Raw genomic sequence first — 23,871 nt, forward strand, 5'->3', positions numbered from 1 at the left:
CTGCTTTTTAAAATGCGCACATTCTTCTGGCGTCATTGTATCGGCTTTGGCAATAACTGGTATTATGTTAACTTTGTCATGTAAGCGTTGCATAAATTCTACATCCAATGGTTTTAGGCCATGACCAGAAGGTGCTATAAAATAAAGGCAACAATGGACCCTTGTATCTGGACTTTGACTCCGACGGTTAACTCGCGATTCTGCATTTAAAAATTCTTCGTACCTAAAATAAAAGAACATTAAATAATTTTTGTAATAAACTCTTAAAAGTTAAGTAAAATACATTCTATTAGTTAAAAAATTTAATTAAATCAGGCAGACTTTAGCACTTTTTTTAGTTGCACTAAGTCCGAAACTCATTTTTTAAATTTTTCTATCTTATTATGATACAATAATACATGCAATTCTTGAATAATTATTAGAGATCAAATTCTGAAAAATACCTAAATTTCCCTTAAATTGAACTGAAACAAATGTTTTTCCCCTGACTTTAAGTACACCGTATTTCATACCTCCATTTATGAAACCTCGATTTGACGATAGAATTAAGAGAAACTTTCAAAAAAGAGTTCTTTCACAATCTCAAATTTTCAATTATTTCTTAGAATTAAATAATATATTATAAATTTAAGCAACCTTGATTCAATGTAATCAATAACTGGTTGCCAGCAGTTAGAATTGTCTACAGCATCACCAAATCCAGGTGTGTCTACAATAGTTAAGGTAAGATTGACTCCATTCTCTCTAAGCAAGGTTCTACTGGTTTCAACTTGTACAGTTTTTTTAACTCTTTCACTTGGTCCTGGATAATCAGCAGAATAGACTTCAGCTAGAAACATGGAATTAATTAGTGTAGACTTTCCTAGACCTGATTCACCTAAAACATAAGAAAATAAAAACATGTTAGATAGACATGAAACAGATAATTTTAAAAAGTAAACAAATCTTAAAATATCGTTGAGTTATGAAAATATTGCAGTTTTTACTTTACTTTTTTTGGAAACAATTGTTTTGGGGGTCCAATAGTGCGAAAATGATGTTTTTATAAAAAAAATTAAAAATAAAATTACACAGCTCAAACTTAGTATTCCATTTAGGCGTACCACTTGTCTCATCTGATTCTAGATATTCGACTAAAACAGTTGCGCAGATTTTTTTTAATCGGAATGATAATTTAATCGGAAGATACATGTATCTTTAGCATTAATTTCTAATATTATTTCCAAGAAAAAATTATCATAAGCACGTTCGAATCGTGCGGAATGAATGACCTTGGTTTCAAGTTTAGTTTAACTAAACTAGTGGGATGGTGGAAGTAACATAGGGCTGCAGCTAAAATGGATTAAAATATGTATTTTTTTTGCCCTGCAGTTAGTCAAAGAATGCCATACTCATAAGTTCTTGTACTCGTCCTAGATTTCCGAGAATCCCAAATTATAATTCTCAATCACAAAATCGTTTTTTATAAAGACTGTAACAAATATACACAAACTATTGCTAAATAAATAATATTAAATAAATATGATATTGATATTTATAGAAGGTAGGACTATAACTAGTCTAAAAGAAGCCTTTTGAAGGGTTCTTAAAGTTGTAATTCCCTTATAGGTCCTTAAGAAATTTTCTGGCAAAATGATGCTAATAAAAGTGATTAAAATTGCTAAATAGTAAATGAAGTTTAATTAAAAATGTTAAAGCCGTTTTCGAGGAAAACTGAACAATTGCATTAGTTTGGACAGATGAACCAAAATAGAGAGCCAAGATTTGAGCTTTCTTTCGTTTTGGAGATATTCTGTTCAATTACACACTCAGAGAGACACTCCTTGAAAAATATCATACGCAGTGGGCACCAAAACCCAAATTTCCGATAAATACTTAATTTTGAAAATGTTTACTTGATCTTATCACATGCACTTACTAAGACAAATTGAAGGAAAAACGTGACAGGTATTTATTCCGAAATTCAAGAGAAATCGTTATGAGCAACTTTCAGGGAAGAGCGAACAAATGAAAAAACTTAACAGTAAAGCTGCAGATTTGGCTGAACGATTTACTCATGCACACATATATTACAAACCATTTTCTAAACTGTTTTTGAAGTTTACACAAAAATAATAAAACATTTCATTTCGACACAACTCGAAAATAGAACCTGATAAAGCCCCATAAAAAACTTTTGTTGGATTATTTTATTATAGCGTCAATCAAGTCAGGAAACTCGCGATGGTTATGCACAAAAAAGACACGGACCGCAGCAAAGTCAATATGTTTATGAACTGTTGGACGACTACACGAGGAATTTAGTGGGAGGAGATTCCTCCTACCCAACTTGACGTAGTTCCAGCTAAAGTAATTCTATGGTGTTGATCCGCATAAACAGCTGCGCACCTAAAGGGCAATGGCTCACTACTAAACTGTACAAAACATGTCATATTTTCAATTCGATAAAAATAAAGGAAAAAAACTTTTATATTGTATATTAGGTAATTTAAAATGCTTCTTGGCTTTGTTTTTGAGATTAATATCGGGCCGATAATAACGTACGCAGCAACAAGTAACAGATTAAACAAAATCAACATTTTCCTTATGTAGGTGGTTATCCAAGATGGATTCCAATAGACCAATTACCATTAAAATGTTTTTACTTAAATGATAAAATTTACAAGCATAAAAGAATCAATACTGACTTAGTATAGTCAGTCAGTAAATGCATTAGCGAATATTTAGTGAATTCCATCATTACATAAATCAGCCATTTTTATATGATACATAAATATATAATGTAGATCTGTTTACTGCATTAAAGAGATACTTCACAGAGATATCTGTTACCGTTCCCCGAGACACGCCCCTCCTACTGGAAAAAAAAAAAATAATAATAAGAGCCAATCCAGAACTATTATTCTCACTAAATATACCACTAATTTCTTTTGTACAGTAAAATCTGCATTAACAGTCAAATTGAAAGATAACTTAATTTTCTAGGTTCCATTAAACCGTAATTAGAGTGCAAAAGTTAAATTACAGCCTAAAATGACAGAGTGACCTTCTTTTGTTTTCTAACCTTTACACAACCTTCATTGTGATTTCAATCAAATGTAAGCAAAGTTTAACAAGATTAATAAATGTGATATTTAATTAATTTATTTTAAAATTTAGCTGGATGCAGGGTTGGATAATATACTGTTGATTTTATCCTTCTTAGTCCTATGTTCTATTTCTGGGCAGTTTCAGATTTTCATTTATCGTCAGAGGTATTTTATTCATCAGTTAGGTGTGAAAAATTGCACTTCCACACACTCTATGACTACTTTATTACTGTATGCTATCAGGCACAAAAAAAAAGAAGAAAATATTGAAATTTGACAATTACTTACCACGGGACACGTAAAGAAGCTTGTTGACAAAATCAGCCAACCGAAAGAGCCATCTAACTGAATCGATTTTTTTTAATTTGTGAATTGTTTCGAATAATGTTTAACGATTTTCTTACCTCGTTATTTTAAGTAAATACATATAGATAGAACTTTGCTACAGCTTAAAACTTAATCCAGAAAAATCCATTTAAGGGCATTTTTGGGTTAGGAGCAAGGGCATGCTTCTTCCCTCATGCTATTTCTTATTAAATAGGATTTCAAGGGTAAAAAGTTTATGCCTCCATAATTCCTACAATTCATCACTTTTCTTGTACAAAAGGCCTATAATAGCATATTTCCTCTCCCGGACCTTTACCTTGATCTATTCTCACAACAGCAGTTTGTAGGATTCTTTTAACAGGTCAGCTGAATGAATATTAAGGAAGGGCAAGGCAAGAGATCGGCTCATATTCCCTTCCTAAAGTTTGTTCACTAGAATTAAACGATTATTACTTAATTAAACATTGCCTAATATCAAAGATTACGCTTACATTAAACTAATCCAGATTGAAATCTACTAAAATTAAACATAGGTCTAGCATCAATTATCATAACATCTCTAAAACAGTAAATTTACTTAATCTGCCAACAAAAAAATAAAAATAGTACAAACATTAACCTTTCAAAAAAAATATTTGATAACAACTATACATGATAAAAGGTCAACAAAACCCCTAATATAAATTACCGACCCAGTAACATTTCTTATAATGTCAATAAAAACCTCAGAATTCTGTCCAAAATAATAAATTTAAACATAATATAATTAAAAAAACGAAGTCTTGGCATGGCTAACGGAGACATATTAATTGCCCTTTTATTCATAAGGTTAATAAAACAAAACAAAAACAAAAATATAAAATTGTGGCAGTCGAAGTTTTGAATTGTGACTAGTTTTTTAATGTTCCTTTATCATCAGAGTTTTAATTCATTAACTTCATTTGACTAAATTCCCCACCCCCACATTCATTATAACTGTTTTATATTGATAATTTTTTAATTATAAAATTAAATGCTGCTTTGATCGACATTTTACTCCACCTACAAAGATACAACTCCTCCACTAAAGATTCTCTCTTGATCCTGTAGGCGAGTTTATTCCATGTTTTCTGTTTTATAACTGATTACTTTCCAATTTGAAAGTCTGTAGGTTCCAGAAAATGCCTTGTGTTCTACACGTGGTCCGCTACAGTTATGTCGCGTACGTTGATGATGGAAATACTATAGTAAAATGTCAAGTTTGTATTGTCAAGAATTGTATGTACATTGTAGTCTTCAGTCGAAGAAGACGTATTAATAGAGTGTATTTTGTGGTTCAGTCCTTGTCTTTTTAGTCGGGCATGTGTGGTTTAAAAGTAGTTTACACAATAAATAGATAAATAAATAAAAGTACAGCATATTAAACAGGAAACTTACCAACTACCATCAGGGTAAAATCAAATCCTTTTTTCACCGCTTTACGGTAAACTTGATTAGGAAGATTAGCGAATCCCACATAGCCATCTAATTCTTTAGCCTTTTTTTCTGACAATCTGTCTTTATCTGCTTTGCTAAATCTTTCAGAATTTTCCACCGAGATTTCACCAGCTAAAAGGAAAAAAAAACATGTAGTCAACAATTTTGTGATCAGATTTAATTAAATAGAAACAATATAGAATATCTTTACCTCTCTCCGAGTGTTTCTTGCTGAGGGTATCCCTTAAAACGGCTGAAGGAGGAGTACCGCCACCTCCGGGACTCTCGTTCACCGCAGCAGCCGGTAGTTCGTTTTTAAAAAACAGCTCTCGCTTCGACTGTAACTATAAGATTTAAAATTTATTACTGTATTGGTTACATACTAGTGATTTAGTGAAGATTTAGTGAAGACCATCAACTGAAAGTACTACTTTACTGATTTTCTCCAAAACGGCTCCTACGAATTTCTTTAAACTTAAAAAACAAATTTCAGGAAATTTTTATAAAGGTCCTTTCTAGGAGAGGATGTGGTTAGGCTCCATTTTCTGTAAGGTGTTTTCTTACTCTTGTCTTATATTAAAAGGGCTAAATTTGTAGCTAAAAATCGATGTTAAAGAAAATTTTTCAACCGTAAGTATAGTGATATTTTTTTGAAGAGATAGGCCATATATATGCGATCAAGCGCCACTTGAAAGTAAAGAGATAGGCCATAATGTGCGGTTGAACAGCTCTAAACGACTTTAAATCTTTGTACAGTGATATGGAACCTTCACTTGTACGTTCAATTCTACATCTTTTATTGCATAAACGAGTCTTTATGCAGACTCATTTATTATTACTTATTCTCAAACCTAGGTTAGATTTGGAGCAAAAATAAGTTTTCTACTGCAGATAACTTTCTTTTGCTCCAAACAGAAAAGATGACGCCATCAATCAAACAAAAAATTTTTTATTAGGTTTATTTAATGTTTATATTAGGTAGATATTATTATTTTTCTTTTTGACAGGCATAATAATATATCTAACATTCGCTTCGACAAGGCCCAAAATGCCCACTTAAAAGCTCAAAAACAAGAAATCTGTTGACTAAAGTACTTAATATGTACTCAAGTTTAACTGAAAATTATGATATTGGTGCAAAAAAGAGTTAGCTGCAAAATAACTTTGGCTTATAGCAAGCTTAAAAAATGCCCTAGAAAGTTCAAATTGAGCCCCAAATGACCCCATCACAACATATTAACTAATCCTTACAGCAGACACAACATAAGGAATACATCTTAAAGCATATTTAGTTTTTTGTCCCAACTAAAAAAATTTAAAAAACTGCAGATAACTCCTTTTTGCACCAAGCTCTTCAATTTCTCCGGAGGTCTTCCCATTAAAGGTGTCCTTTCTGAATAATGTACTGTCTTATGAACTATGTAATGTCGGTAAAGAAATTTGGCGTATTAATTCAAGTGTTTCAATCTTGAGAATAGTAGTAAGAGAAAGTGGTGCGAGTTCTCTTAGAAACATATGGAACTGAGATAGTGAGAGATAAAGGTGCCACGGTAGCCGAGCGGTTAAAGACGAGGCTTGCAAAGTCCAAGGTGTGTTGCGGTTACTGGGTTCGATTCCCGGTCTAGGTCTCTTGAATTTTATTTAATTGTTAATACAAGAAATTATAAGAGTAAAGTATGTTTTCTAGTCTCCTCCGTCCACGAAACCTAAATTCAGTAGGTGGACGTAAAACCAGCCTGTAAAAATAGGCATTACTTTACTTAGTAAGAGATGTAGTTTACTTAGTGTAGATGTAGTTAATTTAACAACTTTTTGATTATTCTCTATCTTTGTAGAAATTGTTATACAAACTTGAGTTATATGAAACTCGATCGCAACACTTCCTCTTAAGAGCAGAAACAAGAAGAAACAAAACTATCTACCTTGCATGACTATTATGTCGTAAGACAGAAATTAAGTAGATTTAGATTGAGTAGCAGACAGAGGGCCAAGGGGAGTCTGTGCCACATGTGGTGACCAGATGCGGCAGATCTTACCAAGAGAAGTAATGGGGTTATCAAACAAGAAGATTCCTTATTTACACACAGATCTCGACTTGTATGTGCTACCAACAATTAGAAACACCAGCCTGTACAAATCAACCTCAAAAATTTACAAAACTGTCCCTTTAGTGAAATCATTAAAATTCAATATAATTAACAAATTTTCACAGCCTGATCTGTGTGTTTAACCCCAAAAAAAACAATTTCGGCAAGTTTAACTTAAATTTATCTTTCGTTTAGAGATTCGTACCGTAAAATCGACAGAAGCAAAAAATCAGTCGACAAGAAAATTAAACTTTTACAGACACCAAATAACAAAAAAAAAAAATATATACGAGGGTCGTTTGAAAAGTCCGTGCAAAAATAAAAACTACTTAATTTTTTGGGGTAAACCTTTTTTATTTTTCAACATAGTCTCCTTTTAGGCTTATACACTTCGTCCAACGCTGCTCTAGTTTGTTGATCCCTTCCGAATAATAGGATTTGTCCAAGTCTGAAAAATAGCCATTCGTTTCTACAATCACCTCCTCGTTTGAATAAAATCTTTTTCCCGCCAGCCATTTCTTCATATTGGGGAACAAATAGTAATCCGAGGGAGCCAAGTCTGGAGAATAGGGGGAATGTGAAACGAGTTGGAACCTTATTTCCATTAATTTTCCGACCACAACTGCTGAGGTGTGAGCTGGTGCGTTGTCGTGAAGGAAAAGGACTTTTTTGTGGGCCAATCGTGGGCGTTTTTCTTGCATCTCGGTTTTCAAACGGTCCAATAACAATGAATAATATGCACCTGTAATAGTTTTACCCTTTTCCAGATAGTCGATGAGGATTATTCCTTGCGAATCCCAAAAGACAGTCGCCATAATCTTTCCGGCCGAAGGAACGGTCTTCGCCTATTTTGGCGCAGATTCCCCCTTGGTAACCCATTGTTTAGATTGTTCTTTGATCTCAGGAGTGTAGTGATGTATCCATGTTTCATCCACAGTGACGAAACGACGCTTAAAGTCCTGCGGATTCTTCTGGAACAGCTGCAAACCGTCCTTGCAACACTTCACACGATTTCGTTTTTGGTCAAGCGTGAGCAATCGCGGCACCCATCTTGCGGATAGCTTTGTCATGTCCAAATGTTGATGCAAAATATTATGTACCCGTTCATTCGAGATGCCCACAGCACTAGCAATCTCACGCACCTTCACTCTTCTGTCATCCATCACCATATCATGGATTTTAACAATGATTTCTGGAGTAGTAACCTGAACAGGGCGTCCAGAACGTTCAGCGTCACTTGTGCCCATATGGCCACTCCGAAAATTTTGAAACCACTTATAAACTGTTCTAATCGAAGATGCAGAGTCACCATAATGTTTATCAAACTTCTCTTTAGTCTCCTGAGGCGTTTTGCCTTTCATAAAGTAGTGTTTAATCAACACACGAAATTCTTTTTCGTCCATTTTTTGAAAATCACTCGACTTCCTCGATTCAAACGAATGCCAAACACAAAGAAATAAACCGATCTGGCTGAAACTTGGTGTGTGTTCTTCCAAGAGATGCTACTAACCAAACATAACCTCGATACGCGCCAGTGGTGCTATCTCTCTGACTTTGCACGGACTTTTCAAACGACCCTCGTATATATATATATATAATAATCTTTACTTCAATTTATGTACATTTAATAACAAAACGAGAAAAAACATTAACATGTAAATTAGTAATTCAGAAACTAAAAAAAATTGACAGTTCTAAAGTATTTGCACAACCTAGAATGAATATGTTCGAATTGACTAATTTTAATTATATTCACTTGAAAAGTCAAGTTTAAAGTTGTCATTTGTCATTTGTTTATATTATGTACCAGTCTTAACAGAGCATGGCATCCAAAATAGCCGAATTATACCCCGCGAACCGAGAAAAAATTGTTTTTTTAAAGAAATATGGGGAAAACCTATTAGGAAATCGGAAAAATTTTGAATTTGTGTTTTTCTACTGTGCGATACGTAATTAAAGGATACGAGGAAATGGGGAAATGCTTAAATAAACCAAGAAAATTTCGACCAAATATTTTAACGGCAAGAGAATGTCGGAACATTGTCCATGAGGCAACAATAAATCCATCATCGAGTGCTTGGCAATTGGTTGAAAAGATGGAAAAGACTTCTCAAAAGAGTGTAAGCCTTGCTACTGTAAAAAGAGTGCTTAATCAAGCTGATTTACATGGAAGAGTTCCAAAGGGCAAACCATTCATAACAGAACTCAACCGGAGGAAGGAGGCTCGAATTCGCCAAAACCTATTAAACATACCTATAGAATCTTGGCATATGTACTATTTAGTGATGAAAGCGAAGGTAAGAAATACACTTGGTGAAAACCAAATCAAGAATTAAAAAGATTGCATGCTAGACCAACTGTCAAACATGGTAGAGGTGCATGTTATGGTACTGGGATTTGTGGCGTGCAGCGGAGTCGGCAAAGTGGTTCAGATTCATGGCAATATGACAGCAGATGGCTAAGTGAGCATATTAGGCGACAACTTAAAGAGCGATGCTGAGAATTTGGGCATTCAAAACTCCTACATCTTTTAATAGGATAATGATCCTAAACATACAGCTAAGAAAAAAAAGACTGCTCTTTAAGTTGTCGCGCAATATACTCACAGACATCTGCTGTCATATTGCCATGAATGTGAACCACTTTGCCAACTCCGCTGCACGCCACAAATCCCAATACCATAACATGCACTCTACCATGTCTGACAGTTGGTCTAACATGCAATCTTTTTAATTCTTGATTTGGTTTTCGCCGTGTATTTCTTATCTTCGCTTCCGAAAACATTAAACTTGCTTTTCATCATTAAATAGTACATTTGCCAAGATTCTATAGGCATGTTTAATAGGTTTTTGCGAATTCGAGCCTCTCCCTCCGGTTGAGTTCTGTTATGAATTGTTTGCTCCTAGGAACTCTTCCATGTAAATCAGCTTGATTAAGCACTCTTTTTACAGTAGCAACGCTCCCCGAGGACTGCATACACCCCCACAATCCCCTGACTTAAACCTAATTAAAAATGTGTGGAGTATTCTGGAGCAGACGGTGGGCAAACACACCATTACGAACAAGGGACCGTCTGGTTTAAGTTTTACTCGAAGAGTGGGAAAAAATTGATTCCAATTTTAAAAAAGCTTGGTTAATTCAATCCCTAGAAAACTTCAGAACGTAATTGAAGCCAAGGAACTTTTTTAGTTTCTGAATTACTAATTTACATGTTAATGTTTTGTTCATTAAATGAACATAAGTTGAACTAAAGATTATAATGATAACAGTTTTGGGATCCTATTTCGTATATGTACTCATTTAGAAACAAGAAATAATTCACTTGTGCAAATACTTTTGGGCGCCATTGTATCTATAAACAATTAGTATGTTCATTTCGAGAAAATTTAAAAAATCTGATGCGGACGTTTACACGAAATTCTCTAACAAAAATTAAAGAAAACAAAATTAAAAAACAAAAAAACAAAAAATTAAACCAAGACAATTTTTTTTGTAAAAATTCTGTGTTTAAAGCAAATTTTGATAAGTTAGTGTTTTTGAAATTCTGAAAGAGAAAATAGTGAGAGTATTTCCATTCACATCCGTTTTTTTTAAATTCTGTGGGTACTAGGTTCGTTTCCCGGTCTAGGCCTTGGATTTTATTTTATTTAATGGTTAACATAAGAAATTTAGTGCGTTTGTATGTAAGTCGCCTCCGTCCACGACACTTAAATTGCTATTTTGTCCGCCAGAAAATATAGGCATTTTTTTGTTTTTTACTTTAAAAGAAATACCGTTTCGTTTTCCCCACAAGAACCTTGCAGGAATTCAATTTCTTAGACTGTGTCAAAAAGTTGAAAATTTGATTAAAAAATAAGGCTTTAAAAAAAAAATAGCAATAATTTACAAAATTTATTTTTTGTTAATCAATAAATTTAATACATTTATTCCTTAAAAAAAAAAAAAACACAGGAACCCTACAAAATCTTACAGGCGAACCTTTATTCTGTTAGATCATTTATAACTAGGGAACGGATTCGTATGTATTTACATATATTTTTCTAGGCAATTTACAGACGTTTTTCAACTAGTATTCATACTGACACTTTTTAAGCCGTTTGAGTCTACTTTTATTTCACATATTTCCACATATTTGGATGTTATCGCATATTTATACAAATTTGATTAAAATAAATAAATATTTCTACATATTTAATCAAAATATGTACATCTTTTTTCATATTTTTCATTTTGGGCATATTTTCATAATTGGGAGGTGGTTGATAGGAACTGTGAACCACAGACTGTAGGGCTGTGAATCACAGTGGGTACAATGGTTATTGTAATTTACACAGAATGCTGCTAAACAGTGACGGGCACTTGTTAGTTCTTTGAAGTTGTCTGACGTTGTCTGTTCTTTCAGCTCGTTCGTTGAAGTGTCCAATTTCTTTCGTTCGGTCACTTAGTGTATTCTTTTTTTTGGGTGAAATGCCACGAACATCGGCCTCAAACAAACAACTGGTTGCTAAATATCTTCGCGAGTTTCCAGCAGAACTTTTTCGAAGTGATGGAGACATTTTGTACTGCACAGCTTGTGACAAGGGCGTTTCTTGCTCTCAACGTTCCCAAGTCACCCAACATATTGCCACCGGATCGCACATAGAGAATAAAAACAGAAAGAAAGAGAGGACGTCCTATCAAGCCTTCCTTACATCTCCATCATCAAGTAAGTCTACTCTGAGTACAGATCTGTGTCGGGCTTTGGTTAGAGCAGATATCCCTTTCCACAAACTTAAAAACTGGTAGAAGTACTGAGCAAGAACAAAGAGTGAAGTTTTCAAAATTGAAAATTTAACACATCTTTTTATAAATAGTAAAAATGTTCTTTGTTGTATAAATCATTATAACTTGTAAAAACAAATTATTTTGTTCCTAATAAATTATTATAAATTGTAAAAATGTTCTTTTCTTGTATAAATAATTATAACTCCCCCCCCAAAAAAAAATCCATTTTCATAAAAAAAATGTCCATTTTACTTAAATATTCCAGAAAATATTTTAAGAAAATCACATATTTTCCACATAATTGACGAAAATAAATGCATATTTTAATTAAATATTTGGCATTTTTAAATACATAAAAATCCGTTCCTAAATAAAGTTATCAATAAAATAAATGAATTGTTAAAAATAACCAAATAATTCATTAATTTCTTGAAGCAAAAGTCTTGCCGGAAGTGCCAAATGTCTTAATCTTAATTATTTTTCAAGATGCTAACGGTGCACTAAAGATCTTACACAAACGGAACCATTAATACTAAAGATTGTATGAGTCATGTGACTTCATCGCCAACTACTAACTTGGATTCTGTAGTTATTTACTTCTCTTTGTAATCTGAAGTAGTTCATAATCTAATCATATAGTTGTTATAACTTGATCTCTTATTAATCTATTCAGACACTTTCGGTCAGTAAATTTTCTTCGAATTTAGAAATTTAGTTTTATATTTAATTTTTAAGAATATCATACAAGTGGCAAGTTAGTACAATAAAAGTATTGGTACTTTAGAGAAAGACTAAACCCCCTCATTAAGTGCCCCATAATGGAATCTTTCTAGAAAAACGTTTTAAATAGAAATTATTAATCTAGATATGTGCAATTTGTTAGGGTAATTAGTTAGTAACATTAAATTAGAAGAAAATTTTGAAAAACAACTTTTTTTGACTCAGATGACCTCAAAACCTCATTTTCTGGTGAAAATCAAAAATGGGCAAGAAAACAATATATTCTTTTAAACAGTAGAATAAGAGAAAGTACACACACCGATATCAAGTGTATAATTGCAAAAGCAGCACTATAAAAATGGCCAGACAGATTACAGTAATGGTAATAAAGGGAGATTCTAAAAAACTATGGCAGATCAGTTACCTAGACAACCATCGGTTTAAGGGAACTGTCACTAATAAATGGGTTGTTACGACAATAAGCAGGCTGAGAGCGAACCACGCGGTGTGCGGATCCGTATCCTTCACAGGATCAACAAAAGGTCCTCTCCTCTTTGCGTAGATTGCAATGAGGAGGAGGATTTCAAAAACATATAATAGTGATATGTCCACGTTTATGTGGTAGAAAGGAAACGAATGTTTGACGACATATACAGGTATTTAGATGCACCATTTCGCTAAGAAGAGATAATTTTCTCCACCAACATCTATGTGCTTAAATCTGTAGCAGAGCTAGCAAAGAAATATGAATGTATTTAAAAGTTATAGTCGATTAGAATGAATGCAAGAAAATGATTACAGAAGGATTACGGTGATTTTAATTTTGGTTAAGCTATAAGGATGGCAGGAATATAGAGTACTGATCCATCTATTAGTTGTAAGGTTTATGCAGATAGGTGTATATCACGGTTCGCCTAGAACGATTTTAATTGAAAAGTTCACCAACATGAAACATTTTTCTTTCTCCTTATTATTTGGGTCAAAACTAACCAAAATCCACTGAAAACCAAATCGGTTTACGTTGCGGATTTTTTTTTTTTTTTAATTTTTCAGGTCAAAAAACGGGAAAAACGTTTTTTTTTTTTTGCATTGTTAAGCCTAATGAATGGAAAAACAATACAGTTTTTTGCAAAACCAATGCATGCATTTTGAAGCTGAGGGAATTTCTGACAGAAAAATTATTTGGGCTCTTTTAATCCAAAAAGTTTCATTAAATGAATTTGAATTGGAAAATTTCCCTTTTTCCAGTGTATAAATATTGTATTTTGCAGGAATTTTTCTCATTTTTGAAAAGTCCCATTACCATCCACAAATAAACGATGATTTATTTGTTAAGTAAGCTTTGAAATGCGAGAAACACCTTGTTTTTGCCTTATTTTGCTCAAAAATGTCTTTTTTTATTGATTTTGAATGTCGAAATTACATTTTTATCATTTATAAAATAAATCAATCTGTCGGAAATTCCCTCAGCTTCAAAATGCATGCATTGGTTTTGCAAAAAACTGTATTGTTTTTCCATTCATTAGGCTTAACAATGCAAAAAAAAAGCCGTTTTTCCCGTTTTTTGACCTGAAAAATTTAAAAAAAAAAATCCGCAACGTAAACCGATTTGGTTTTCAGTGGATTTTGGTTAGTTTTGACCCAAATAATAAGGAGAAAGAAAATTTTTTCATGTTGGTGAACTTTTCAATTAAAATCGTTCTAGGCGAACCGTGATATAGTAGAGGGATGAATGTGTGAAGCGAATGTATTTATAAGGAAGAATGGAGAGTGAGTGATATTCTAGTGACAAGCACCTAGACGATGCTGGCTGTATGGCGAAAGCCAATGCCAAAAAGAAGAAGAAAAAAAAAAGTAAATAAATTTAAAGAATCAATTAATTAATCAATTTAAGAGTCTACTAAGGTTAACTCCGATGTTTTTATAATTAAACTATTCCCATGCGTTTTTGGAATTGCATTGCAACTAAAATAGCACATTAATGGTAGAGTGAACGCCCCATGAACCTATTTCAAACCCTTTTTTAAGGAAATCAAATAAACAAGCTGTAGTTTTTTCTCTGAATGGAACGCACACCAAGTTGAAAAAAAGATGGAAAAATTTTTTTTTTTCTTTTTAAAAATCAAAACCAACAGTTATGCGATTTTTCATTATTGAATTTCTCTTTCTCCTGCAAAAACCTACACACACCCCAAAGTGGCGCACCAAGTGGGGGGGTTGAATATCCCTCTTATTCGATAAAATCGGTTCACCCGTTTAGACGCTATTTGTTTATAAAAAAAAAAAAAATAAGTTAAATTAGTTAAAAAAGCTAAATAAAACAAGAACAATTTCTGAAAAATGCTGTTTTCAGAAATGCCTATTTTCTGCAACGCTTTTTTTTTCACAAAATCTAGGAGGAAAGAACTAGGAGGAAAGGGATTAGCTATGAGGTTAGCATACTGGACTCCCACGCGGAGGTCCCAGGTTTGAATCCAGCTGCTGACCCTTAGATTTTCTTTTCCTAGGAGCTTCTTACAGCTCACTGTCCAGTCATGGAAAGTGTTGTCTGTAACGAGAGAACACTGTCTGGAGGCCGGCAGTGCACTGTAAAAAGCTCTGGGCGCCAATAACCTTAGATGTTGACGCGCCTTAAATCATAAAAAAAAAAAAAAAAATTACTGTGCTAGGGAGAAAGTTAGTATTTATATCTATTATCACTTTATAAATTTGCTTAGACCAAAAATTGAAAATAATTTGTGTTGCACATGTGCAACATTATGTTATGAGATAATACGTCTTCTAACTTTGTACACAGATGTCTGGATGATATCAATTCCGTAATTTTTCTTGAAGTTAGTACTAAATTAGTACATCTTCTGACCAATAAAATTAGACAATTTGACAGGCAAAGCAAGGAAGTTGATTGCCCGAAAATTCTTGAAAGCCCACGATAAACATATGGGAGCGGTGGATATGGATAGCGCCAAATTGGCAGATATAAAATAAAAATGAATACTAGAAGAAGGTGGTACATGCGTTTATTTTACCACTTGTTAGATGTAACCATAATAGACAGTTGGATAATATATTGCAGAGTTCAGCAATTGATTGGAACGCCAAAAAAAGAGTACAGAAAGGTACTGAGTGAGACCTTGTGTAAAATAGGCAGATCCATGACGCCTAAAAGAGAAAGGTCATCTCCTTCACAGGACGACACTTTGAGGATGAAAAAAAAAAATCTGCATCAGCGAGACCACCAGCGTCAGAAAAGATGGATTAGATCATTGGCTCTTATGGGATGTGAAACGAAATAGGTGTAAATTCATTGGTTGCACGGGTTATTCTTATATAAAGTGCAAGAAATTTAAATTTAAAATTTTTGTTCCAACAATGACAAAAACTGTTTTTATAATTATCATAACCAATTAAGTTTTTGTTCCATAAATTGTACATTTGATCACGTATCAGTAGTGACAAAAGGCATTGTATCGCTTTTTCGCTTACGCTTGGATATTCCTTTTGACAGCGCAACCAAAAATTAATCAGTGGTACAGTTTCAAACACTTTTTTAAGATCGGTGTCGCATGAAATTTCAATTAAATTATCAACTTCTTGTTCACTTAGATTAAGCATTTCTTCCTTTTCAATATCGACAGAAGGCACTGAATGACGAATCGAAATCAGCCAATCAGAGCATCCGAATTTAAACGGTCCGGTAGGAAACGGTGGTAAAGGGTTGCCACCTGCAGTACTTGAAAAAGGTTCGGAAAATATTTAATTTAGAGCTAAATGTTATAGATTTTTTGTGTTTTTACAATTTTTGCCTGCTGAATTTTTCCGCGACCCGGTGCCGGGTCACGACCCACACTTTGGGAAACGCTGAATTAGAAGATTAAAGAACATTTGGATGTTTTATCTTTTATAGAAATTGAGGGGACAATTTTCAATTTTTGGGTCGCTTTTTTGTGCAGTTTTTGACTATCAACCCGGACAGTTTAAATATTTGAAAACAATAAATGTTTTTCCAGTAATATGCTAAAAAAAATTTAATTGCAAAGTACCCTACGTACTTTTTTTTTCAAAAATTTCACAACTCAATGAACCGGGCAGAGATAAAACACCCTAATAAATGCCCTACACTATGGGTGCCGTGGTTTATTGGCGTAAAAGAAAATGAGTTAGTCGACGCCCTGGCAAGGTAAGTCACTAAAACCTCTCTTCATGGAGCCTGAACTCTTTCATGGTAATCCCTTTACTGTAGGCGATGATTCACTATGTTAAGAGTTGAAGAGGAAGGAAGAGGTCTGCAGAGGTACATTTTTGACCAGCATCTAAGGGCAGGACAAAGTCCGCAGGCCGCAGTATATTAAAAAAAAAAAAGCTCCAGCGCTGATGACCTCCATGTTGACGGGCCTTAAAATTAAAATAATAATAATAATAATTTTTGTTAAAGCGACAGAATTTTATCAAATATATTAATTTGTACAGAGTTAGTGCCAAGTGAAAAACAAACTAACTTGATCATATCTAGACAGCTGAACCGCACCGATACCCTACACCTTCGCCGTATCAAAGTGATGGAATTATTTCTAAAACAAACTTAGTAATTAGAATGTAAACACAAAAAAAAAATATATTTAAACAAATTAAAAGGAACAAAATGAAAAGTCTAAATGAAAAAGAATAACGTACCGCGTACATACCCAAGTTAGGTTGGCAAGTCTCTACATGTCTAGAATGTAAAATACTGTCGCCTCTACTCAACTCTAAATAAATTATCGCTAAACAACGTTCAATCACCTGTACGCATCATTCCAGTTAAAAAAAATAAAATATAAAATTAAAATTGAATAAATAAAAACCTTTTATTGCTTTTGCAAGTCTGTATTAATCTAATAAATGGGAGTAGAACAATCACTTACTGATTGGGAGCCGTTTTCACCCCAGTATGAACTGAATAACCCAAAAAAGTTGAAAAACATTTGTTTTAAACAATCACTCGCCTTTTTCTAATTAATAGTTCGATATTCTAACATATTAAATAATTCAAAACTCATTTTTATTTACCTTAATTAAGGTGCGTCAACATCTGTGGTCTTTGGCGACCAGAGATTTTTTTTTTTCAGTGCACTACTGACCTCCAGACAGTGTTCTCTCTCGTTACAGAGAACACTGTCCATCACCGAGCAGTAAGATGTAAGTAGCTCCTAAGAAGAGAAAATCTAAGGGGCCAGCAATTGGATTCGAACCCGGGATCTCCGCGTTGGAATCTAGTATACGCTAACCACTGAGCTAAAACCACTTCCATTAACTAAAGTAAGTAAAGTAAAGTAATCGCCTATTTTTTTCAGGCGGGGCTTAACGTCCAAACTACCAATTAGTTGTCAGCAAACATACTTTACAGTAAATTTCTTTTATTAACCATTAAATAAAATCCAAGGCCTATAGACCGGGAATCGAACCCAGTACCACAATGCATATTAGCTTCGCAGGTCTCGCCTCTAACCGCTCGGCTACCGTGGCGCACTTCCATTAGCTATCAGAAATAATATCTGAGAATACACAGAAATGACCATTTACACTACTAAAAACGATTTTGTTAGACAAAATAATAATTTTTTTTTTTTTTTTTTTTTTTTTTGGGGGTAGGTGAAATGCTTCTAACGCACATACGTGCCGGACTCCCGCCAAGGCAGCCTACCGGCTAAAACACCTACCCCGGCACCAGGCCTAGCCTGGATTCGCTTATGCAGCACTACATCAGGCTAGGCCCCTATTCTATCCCCAATCAAGGGGTCCTTCCGCCAAACTCAACCAGCTCCCTTTGTTTGGCACTTAGCACCTCCCTAATGAAGCGTGCCACACATGCCCACTGCCGCCTACTAGTGAGCATAGTCGGTATTATCCCCGCTGGGGTAATATGCCCGACATATTGCTCCAAGTCTCTCCTGAGGCAACCCCACCTCTTACACACAAAAAAGGTGTGGTGGGCATCGTCTAGCATTCCCGGACAATAGCCGCACTCACCACTGGTCCTCTTCCCTATCTTCCTTAGGAACTCACAGAAATACCCGTGACCACTAAGGAATTGGGTAACGAAGTAATCCACTTCGCCAAAGGACCTCCCTATCCATGAACCAACATCTGAGATAAGGCTGGCCGTCCATCTACCTCTTGACTCCTCCTCCCAAGAAGACTGCCATTCCAACACCGTGTATGCACGCTCCTCCCTGGAGACCGCTACTTTATCCATTTCGAGCCTTCTAGCGTAAACTCTCCTTCTTTCATCGGCCAGAAGTGCAATTGGGATAACTCCCGCTATGACCAGGACCGCTGGCTCCGAAACAGTCCGGTATGCCGAGGCTATCCGTAGGGCACCCAGCCTCTGCACCCGTGCCAGTCTCTTTCTATAAACTTCTTTTCTGAGTGCCTCTGACCATATTTCAGCCCCATACAACAGGACTGAGTGGGCGACACTCATAAGCACCCTGCGCGTACTGGCTTTGGGACCTCCTACATTGCTCATAAGCCTTGTAAGTCTGGCGACATTCTCTCCTGCCTTATCCGCCGCCTCCTGTAAATGTCTCCCGAAGCTCAACTTCGCATCAATTGTGATGCCCAAGTATTTCACGGCTTCCACCGAAACAACTTCTTCTTCGCCAACGTTCCACGGGATATGCCGGTTTATTCGTTTTTTTGTCAACATGACAACCTCTGTTTTGGGGAGAGCTAGCGATAATCCGTGTACGGTCATCCACTGGTTAACCTTCCGCATCACTTGATTAAGCTTCAACTGCGCCTTCTTCACGTCCCGCGCAGCAATAAGCGCCGCTACGTCATCAGCATAGCCAATCAACATTGCTTCTTCTGGTAGTTCCAGTCGCAAAAGGCTATCATAGGTCACATTCCAAAGATCTGGGCCTAATATTGATCCTTGTGCCACTCCAGCAGTAATCGATCGTGTCCTTGGTCCCTCCTCCGTGCAATAGCTGAGCACCCTATTGTTGAAGTAGTCGCTAATTACTCTCAACAAATAGTGTGGGATCTGAAAGTTCGCCTCCAGCGCCTGCAGCGCGTCTGACCACCTCAGTGAGTTAAACGCATTCTTAACGTCTAGAGTGACCAAAAGCACAATCCTTCTTGAATGCTGGTTATGTTCTTCCGCCCTTGTTACTGCTTTTATGACTTCTTCCACTGCGTTTATCACAGACCGTCCGGTCCTAAACCCGAACTGCCTAGTCGACAGATCGCCTGCAGCCCTAATTCCGTCCAACACTCTCTTCCGAAGAAGTTTTTCATATAACTTCCCGACTGTGTCAAGCATGCAAAGGGGGCGAAAAGATGACGGAAGCAAGTCCCCTTTTCCCTTACTAATAAGCACTAAGCGAGCCACTTTCCATCTATTGCTAAAGACACCGGCTTTCAAGCAGGCGTTGTACATCCTCAGCAACAATTGTGGCTTTTGAACAGCTATCCTTTGGAGAACCTCGTTCGGAATCCCATCTGGTCCCGGAGCCTTCCTACGCTTTAACGTGGATACTGCCTCTTCCATTTCTTCGCTCGTAAATAGGGCGAAATTCTCTATTTGGTCAAAAGCTCTAGCTGCTCTAGGTGGATGCAGCGGAAAGAGAGCCGACACTATGTTGTCCATAGTCCTTACATTCATAACGACTTGTTTCTTAAAACCTGTTATCTTCTGCATGACTATTTTGTATCCCAGGCCCCATGGATCCCGGTCTACGTCATCTTTAAGAGCTTCCCAACAACGCGTCTTGCTCTGAAAAATTGCCTTACGTAATTTCCGCTTTGCCGCCTTATATTCTAGGGAGCGGTTGGCTGCCTCAGGTCTTCGCCCCGCCCGCTGGGCTCTTCTCCTCTTTCTTATACACTCCCTTCGCAGGTCAGCAATGTGGGACGTCCACCAATATACTGGTCGCCTGCCCTGCCAGACCGCCCTCCGCGGCATGGATTGTTGGCATGCCTCCGTGATGAGCGTCATCGTAGCTGTAACTACCGCCTCAGCACCTACTTTCCCCTCAGTCACCACATTTCCGACTTGCGCAGCTCCGCATTTAATAACCTCCTTGAAAACATCCTCGTTTAACTTATCCAAGTTCCAACTTTTATGGATCATGTTGTTTCTTGCCCTATCCAAATTTGTATTCTCCACTATCTCGAATGTTATATATTGGTGATCACTTCCAGTGAACTCCTCTATTACTCTCCATCCTTCAATTCGCGGCGCAAGACCTTCAGATGCTAAGGAAATATCTGGGATCGTTTCGCCATACCCCGGTCTCCGGAAGGTAGAAACTTCCCCCTCGTTTAGAACAGTAAGCCCTGTTCTAGCTGCCATCTCTAGAATGTGCCTGCCTCTCATGTCTGTCACAGGCATGCCCCATTCCACTGCCTTCGCATTAACATCTCCTACAACTAGGATCCTACCTGTCATCCTCAGGATATCATCCTCCAATGCATTAAGCTTGGATCTAAACTCTTGGATACCTTCGTTGGGGGTGAAATAGCAGCTAATATAATTAACACCCTTGCTTCTAATCCAAACATAGCCATTTTTCCGCTCGTAGAAATCCACAGGAACCTTAACCAGATCCGGAATCCAGACTGCTGATGTCCCCAGTAGATCACTGAACCAGTTGCGGGGGTGCCGCTCACGATATTGCTCACACAAAAGCATCAGATCGGACCTCTTCTCAACTACTAGCTGGTCCAGCAGAGAATCTGCTAGCCTGCTCCTATGTAGATTCCCCTGAAGAATCCTCATCAGGCCTTTAACCTCTTCCTAGCCTGCTCTAGCGCTTCCCGAAACACCACACATCCTCCTGCTCCCGGGAGGTGCCGACATGCATCCAAGGCGATTTCCCTATCACGGCATAACATGCAGCAACCTTCCGCTGTACAGGTTACAGCTAAATGCCCCTGCTCACCGCACTTATAGCAAAGCTTGCTGCGGTCTGGGCCTTTGCACACTCCTGACATATGTCCATATGCCAGGCACTTGAAACACTTTGGAACTGCGACTCTCAGTCTGACTCGATATGTAATAATACAATAATAATAATATGTAATAATACAATAATAATAATATGTAATAATACAATAATAATAATATGTAATAATACAATAATAATAATATGTAATAATACAATAATAATAATATGTAATAATACAATAATAATAATATGTAATAATACAATAATAATAATATGTAATAATACAATAATAATAATATGTAATAATACAATAATAATAATATGTAATAATACAATAATAATAATATGTAATAATAATAATAAATACATAATATCTAAATCAGCCGAAGCTGTGGCCACAGATAAAATAATAATTATGATTATAATTGAACTCCTTTATGTAATGTAATCCGGAGCTTTAGGACTAATCTAGGAGCCACTTCTATAAAACATTCATTCAGTGATGAGGTTGTTCCGTTGTAATATTTTCGTTTAACTCGGAATTTAGCAACACATCATACATAATACAAACAGGGAACGCAAATTATACCGAAATTGTAGATTAATAGGAAGCCCTGGTTAGCGGTATACTGGATTCCATCGCGGCGATTCCCAGGTTCGAATCCAGTTACAGTTAAGCAACAAGTTTAGTAGAATCAATTCTCTTACAAATTACTACATTGTGGCATAAATTCTGCCAACAGAAAGTTAAAATAAAAATGAATATATCTAACCGTTTTAGTGGTAAGGCGGAAGAAATACTTTCATCAAACGAATATTAAATTTGTAAAGTATCAATAATAATCGTTTGTGGGTATGGCGGTAACTTTTGTGTAATCTTTTTGAAAAAGTTATTAGAGAGAATTTTTTCTTTTCTTGCATTTCTTTGTGAGTAGAAATATTAGGGTTTTTTTGAGAATTGTTAATGCAGAAAATTTTATTTTATTGTGGTCTGTCTGAATTAAAGTTTTATTTTATTTATTTATTTATTTTGTTGGTATGAATTATTTTCGGAATAACTGTGGAATGAAATAAACAAACATTGCTTTAATGCAAAACAGTGTTCATTTCAAATCGAAGTTCTTTTTTATTTTGAGTTGCCGACAAAATGTAGACAATATTAATTATTTTAGATTGAAATTAACTATTAACTATTAAGTTAAGTACTATTAATTCTCAACGATTTTCGTTTAACGATTTGCCAAAAAAACCTCATCAATATTATTGAAAATAATTTATATTAAAAAAAATAAACTAAGATTTTTGGATTACAATCTTCACCGTCTTGACTACCACTTTAGAAAGGTTAGGGAGGCTACGGTATTTTACCCTTTTATTAATAAACATCATTTCAATGTACAGCACAACCTCGATTAACCGGGCTGACCTCCCGGCTATACCCACCCCGGAAAACTGAAATCCCGGTTAAACCGAATACACAGTATTACATAGTACGAGGGTCGTTTGAAAAGTCCGTGCAAAGTCGAGAGAGATAGCACCACTGGCGCGTATCGAGGTTATGTTTAGTTAGTACCATCCCTTGGAAGAACACACACCAAGTTTCAGCCAGATCGGTCTATTTCTTTGTGTTTGGCATTCGTTTGAATCGAGGAAGTCGAGTGATTTTCAAAAAATGGACGAAAAAGAATTTCGTGCGTTGATTAAACACTACTTTATGAAAGGCAAAACGCCTCAGGAGACTAAAGAGAAGCTTGATAAACATTATGGTGACTCTGCACCTTCGATTAGAACAGTTTATAAGTGGTTACAAAATTTTCGGAGTGGCCATATGGGCACAAGTGACGCTGAACGTTCTGGACGCCCTGTTGAGGTTACTACTCCAGAAATCATTGATAAAATCCATGATATGGTGATGGATGACAGAAGAGTGAAGGTGCGTGAGATTGCTAGTGCTGTGGGCATCTCGAATGAACGGGTACATAATATTTTGCATCAACATTTGGACATGACAAAGCTATCCGCAAGATGGGTGCCGCGATTGCTCACGCTTGACCAAAAACGAAATCGTGTGAAGTGTTGCAAGGACGGTTTGCAGCTGTTCCAGAAGAATCCGCAGGACTTTAAGCGTCGTTTCGTCACTGTGGATGAAACATGGATACATCACTACACTCCTGAGACCAAAGAACAATCTAAACAATGGGTTACCAAAGGGGAATCTGCGCCAAATAGGCGAAGACCGTTCCTTCGGCCGGAAAGATTATGGCGACTGTCTTTTGGGATTCGCAAGGAATAATCCTCATCGACTATCTGGAAAAGGGTAAAACTATTACAGGTGCATATTATTCATCGTTATTGGACCGTTTGAAAACCGAGCTGCAAGAAAAACGCCCACGATTGGCCCACAAAAAAGTCCTTTTCCATCACGACAACGCACCAGCTCACACCTCAGCAGTTGTGGTCGCAAAATTAATGGAAATAGGGTTCCAACTCGTTTCA

The 23,871-nt window shown here is 35.9% G+C and overlaps 1 protein-coding gene across 7 annotated transcripts in view; it reads right to left on the reverse strand.

The window, feature by feature from the left end:
• Window positions 1-23,871, reverse strand: part of pnut (septin 7-like protein pnut) — a 71,620-nt gene that overhangs the window by 36,096 nt on the left and 11,653 nt on the right. For all 7 annotated transcript variants that reach the window (XR_012461435.1, XR_012461436.1, XM_074138212.1 and 4 more), the window contains exons 2-5: window positions 5,083-5,215; window positions 4,833-5,003; window positions 637-877; window positions 1-223 (exon numbers count right to left, since the gene is read on the reverse strand). Coding sequence is in view for 5 of the 7 variants with exons in the window: in XM_074138212.1 (XP_073994313.1) it covers window positions 1-223; window positions 637-877; window positions 4,833-5,003; window positions 5,083-5,215 (768 nt within the window). In the remaining 2 variants the exon portion in view is untranslated. The remainder of the gene's footprint in view (window positions 224-636; window positions 878-4,832; window positions 5,004-5,082; window positions 5,216-23,871) is intronic.

This window comes from Rhodnius prolixus, unplaced genomic scaffold, assembly GCF_049639745.1.
Source record: "Rhodnius prolixus isolate KJV_2025 unplaced genomic scaffold, Rpr scaffold_11, whole genome shotgun sequence".
Classification (NCBI taxonomy): domain Eukaryota; kingdom Metazoa; phylum Arthropoda; class Insecta; order Hemiptera; family Reduviidae; genus Rhodnius; species Rhodnius prolixus.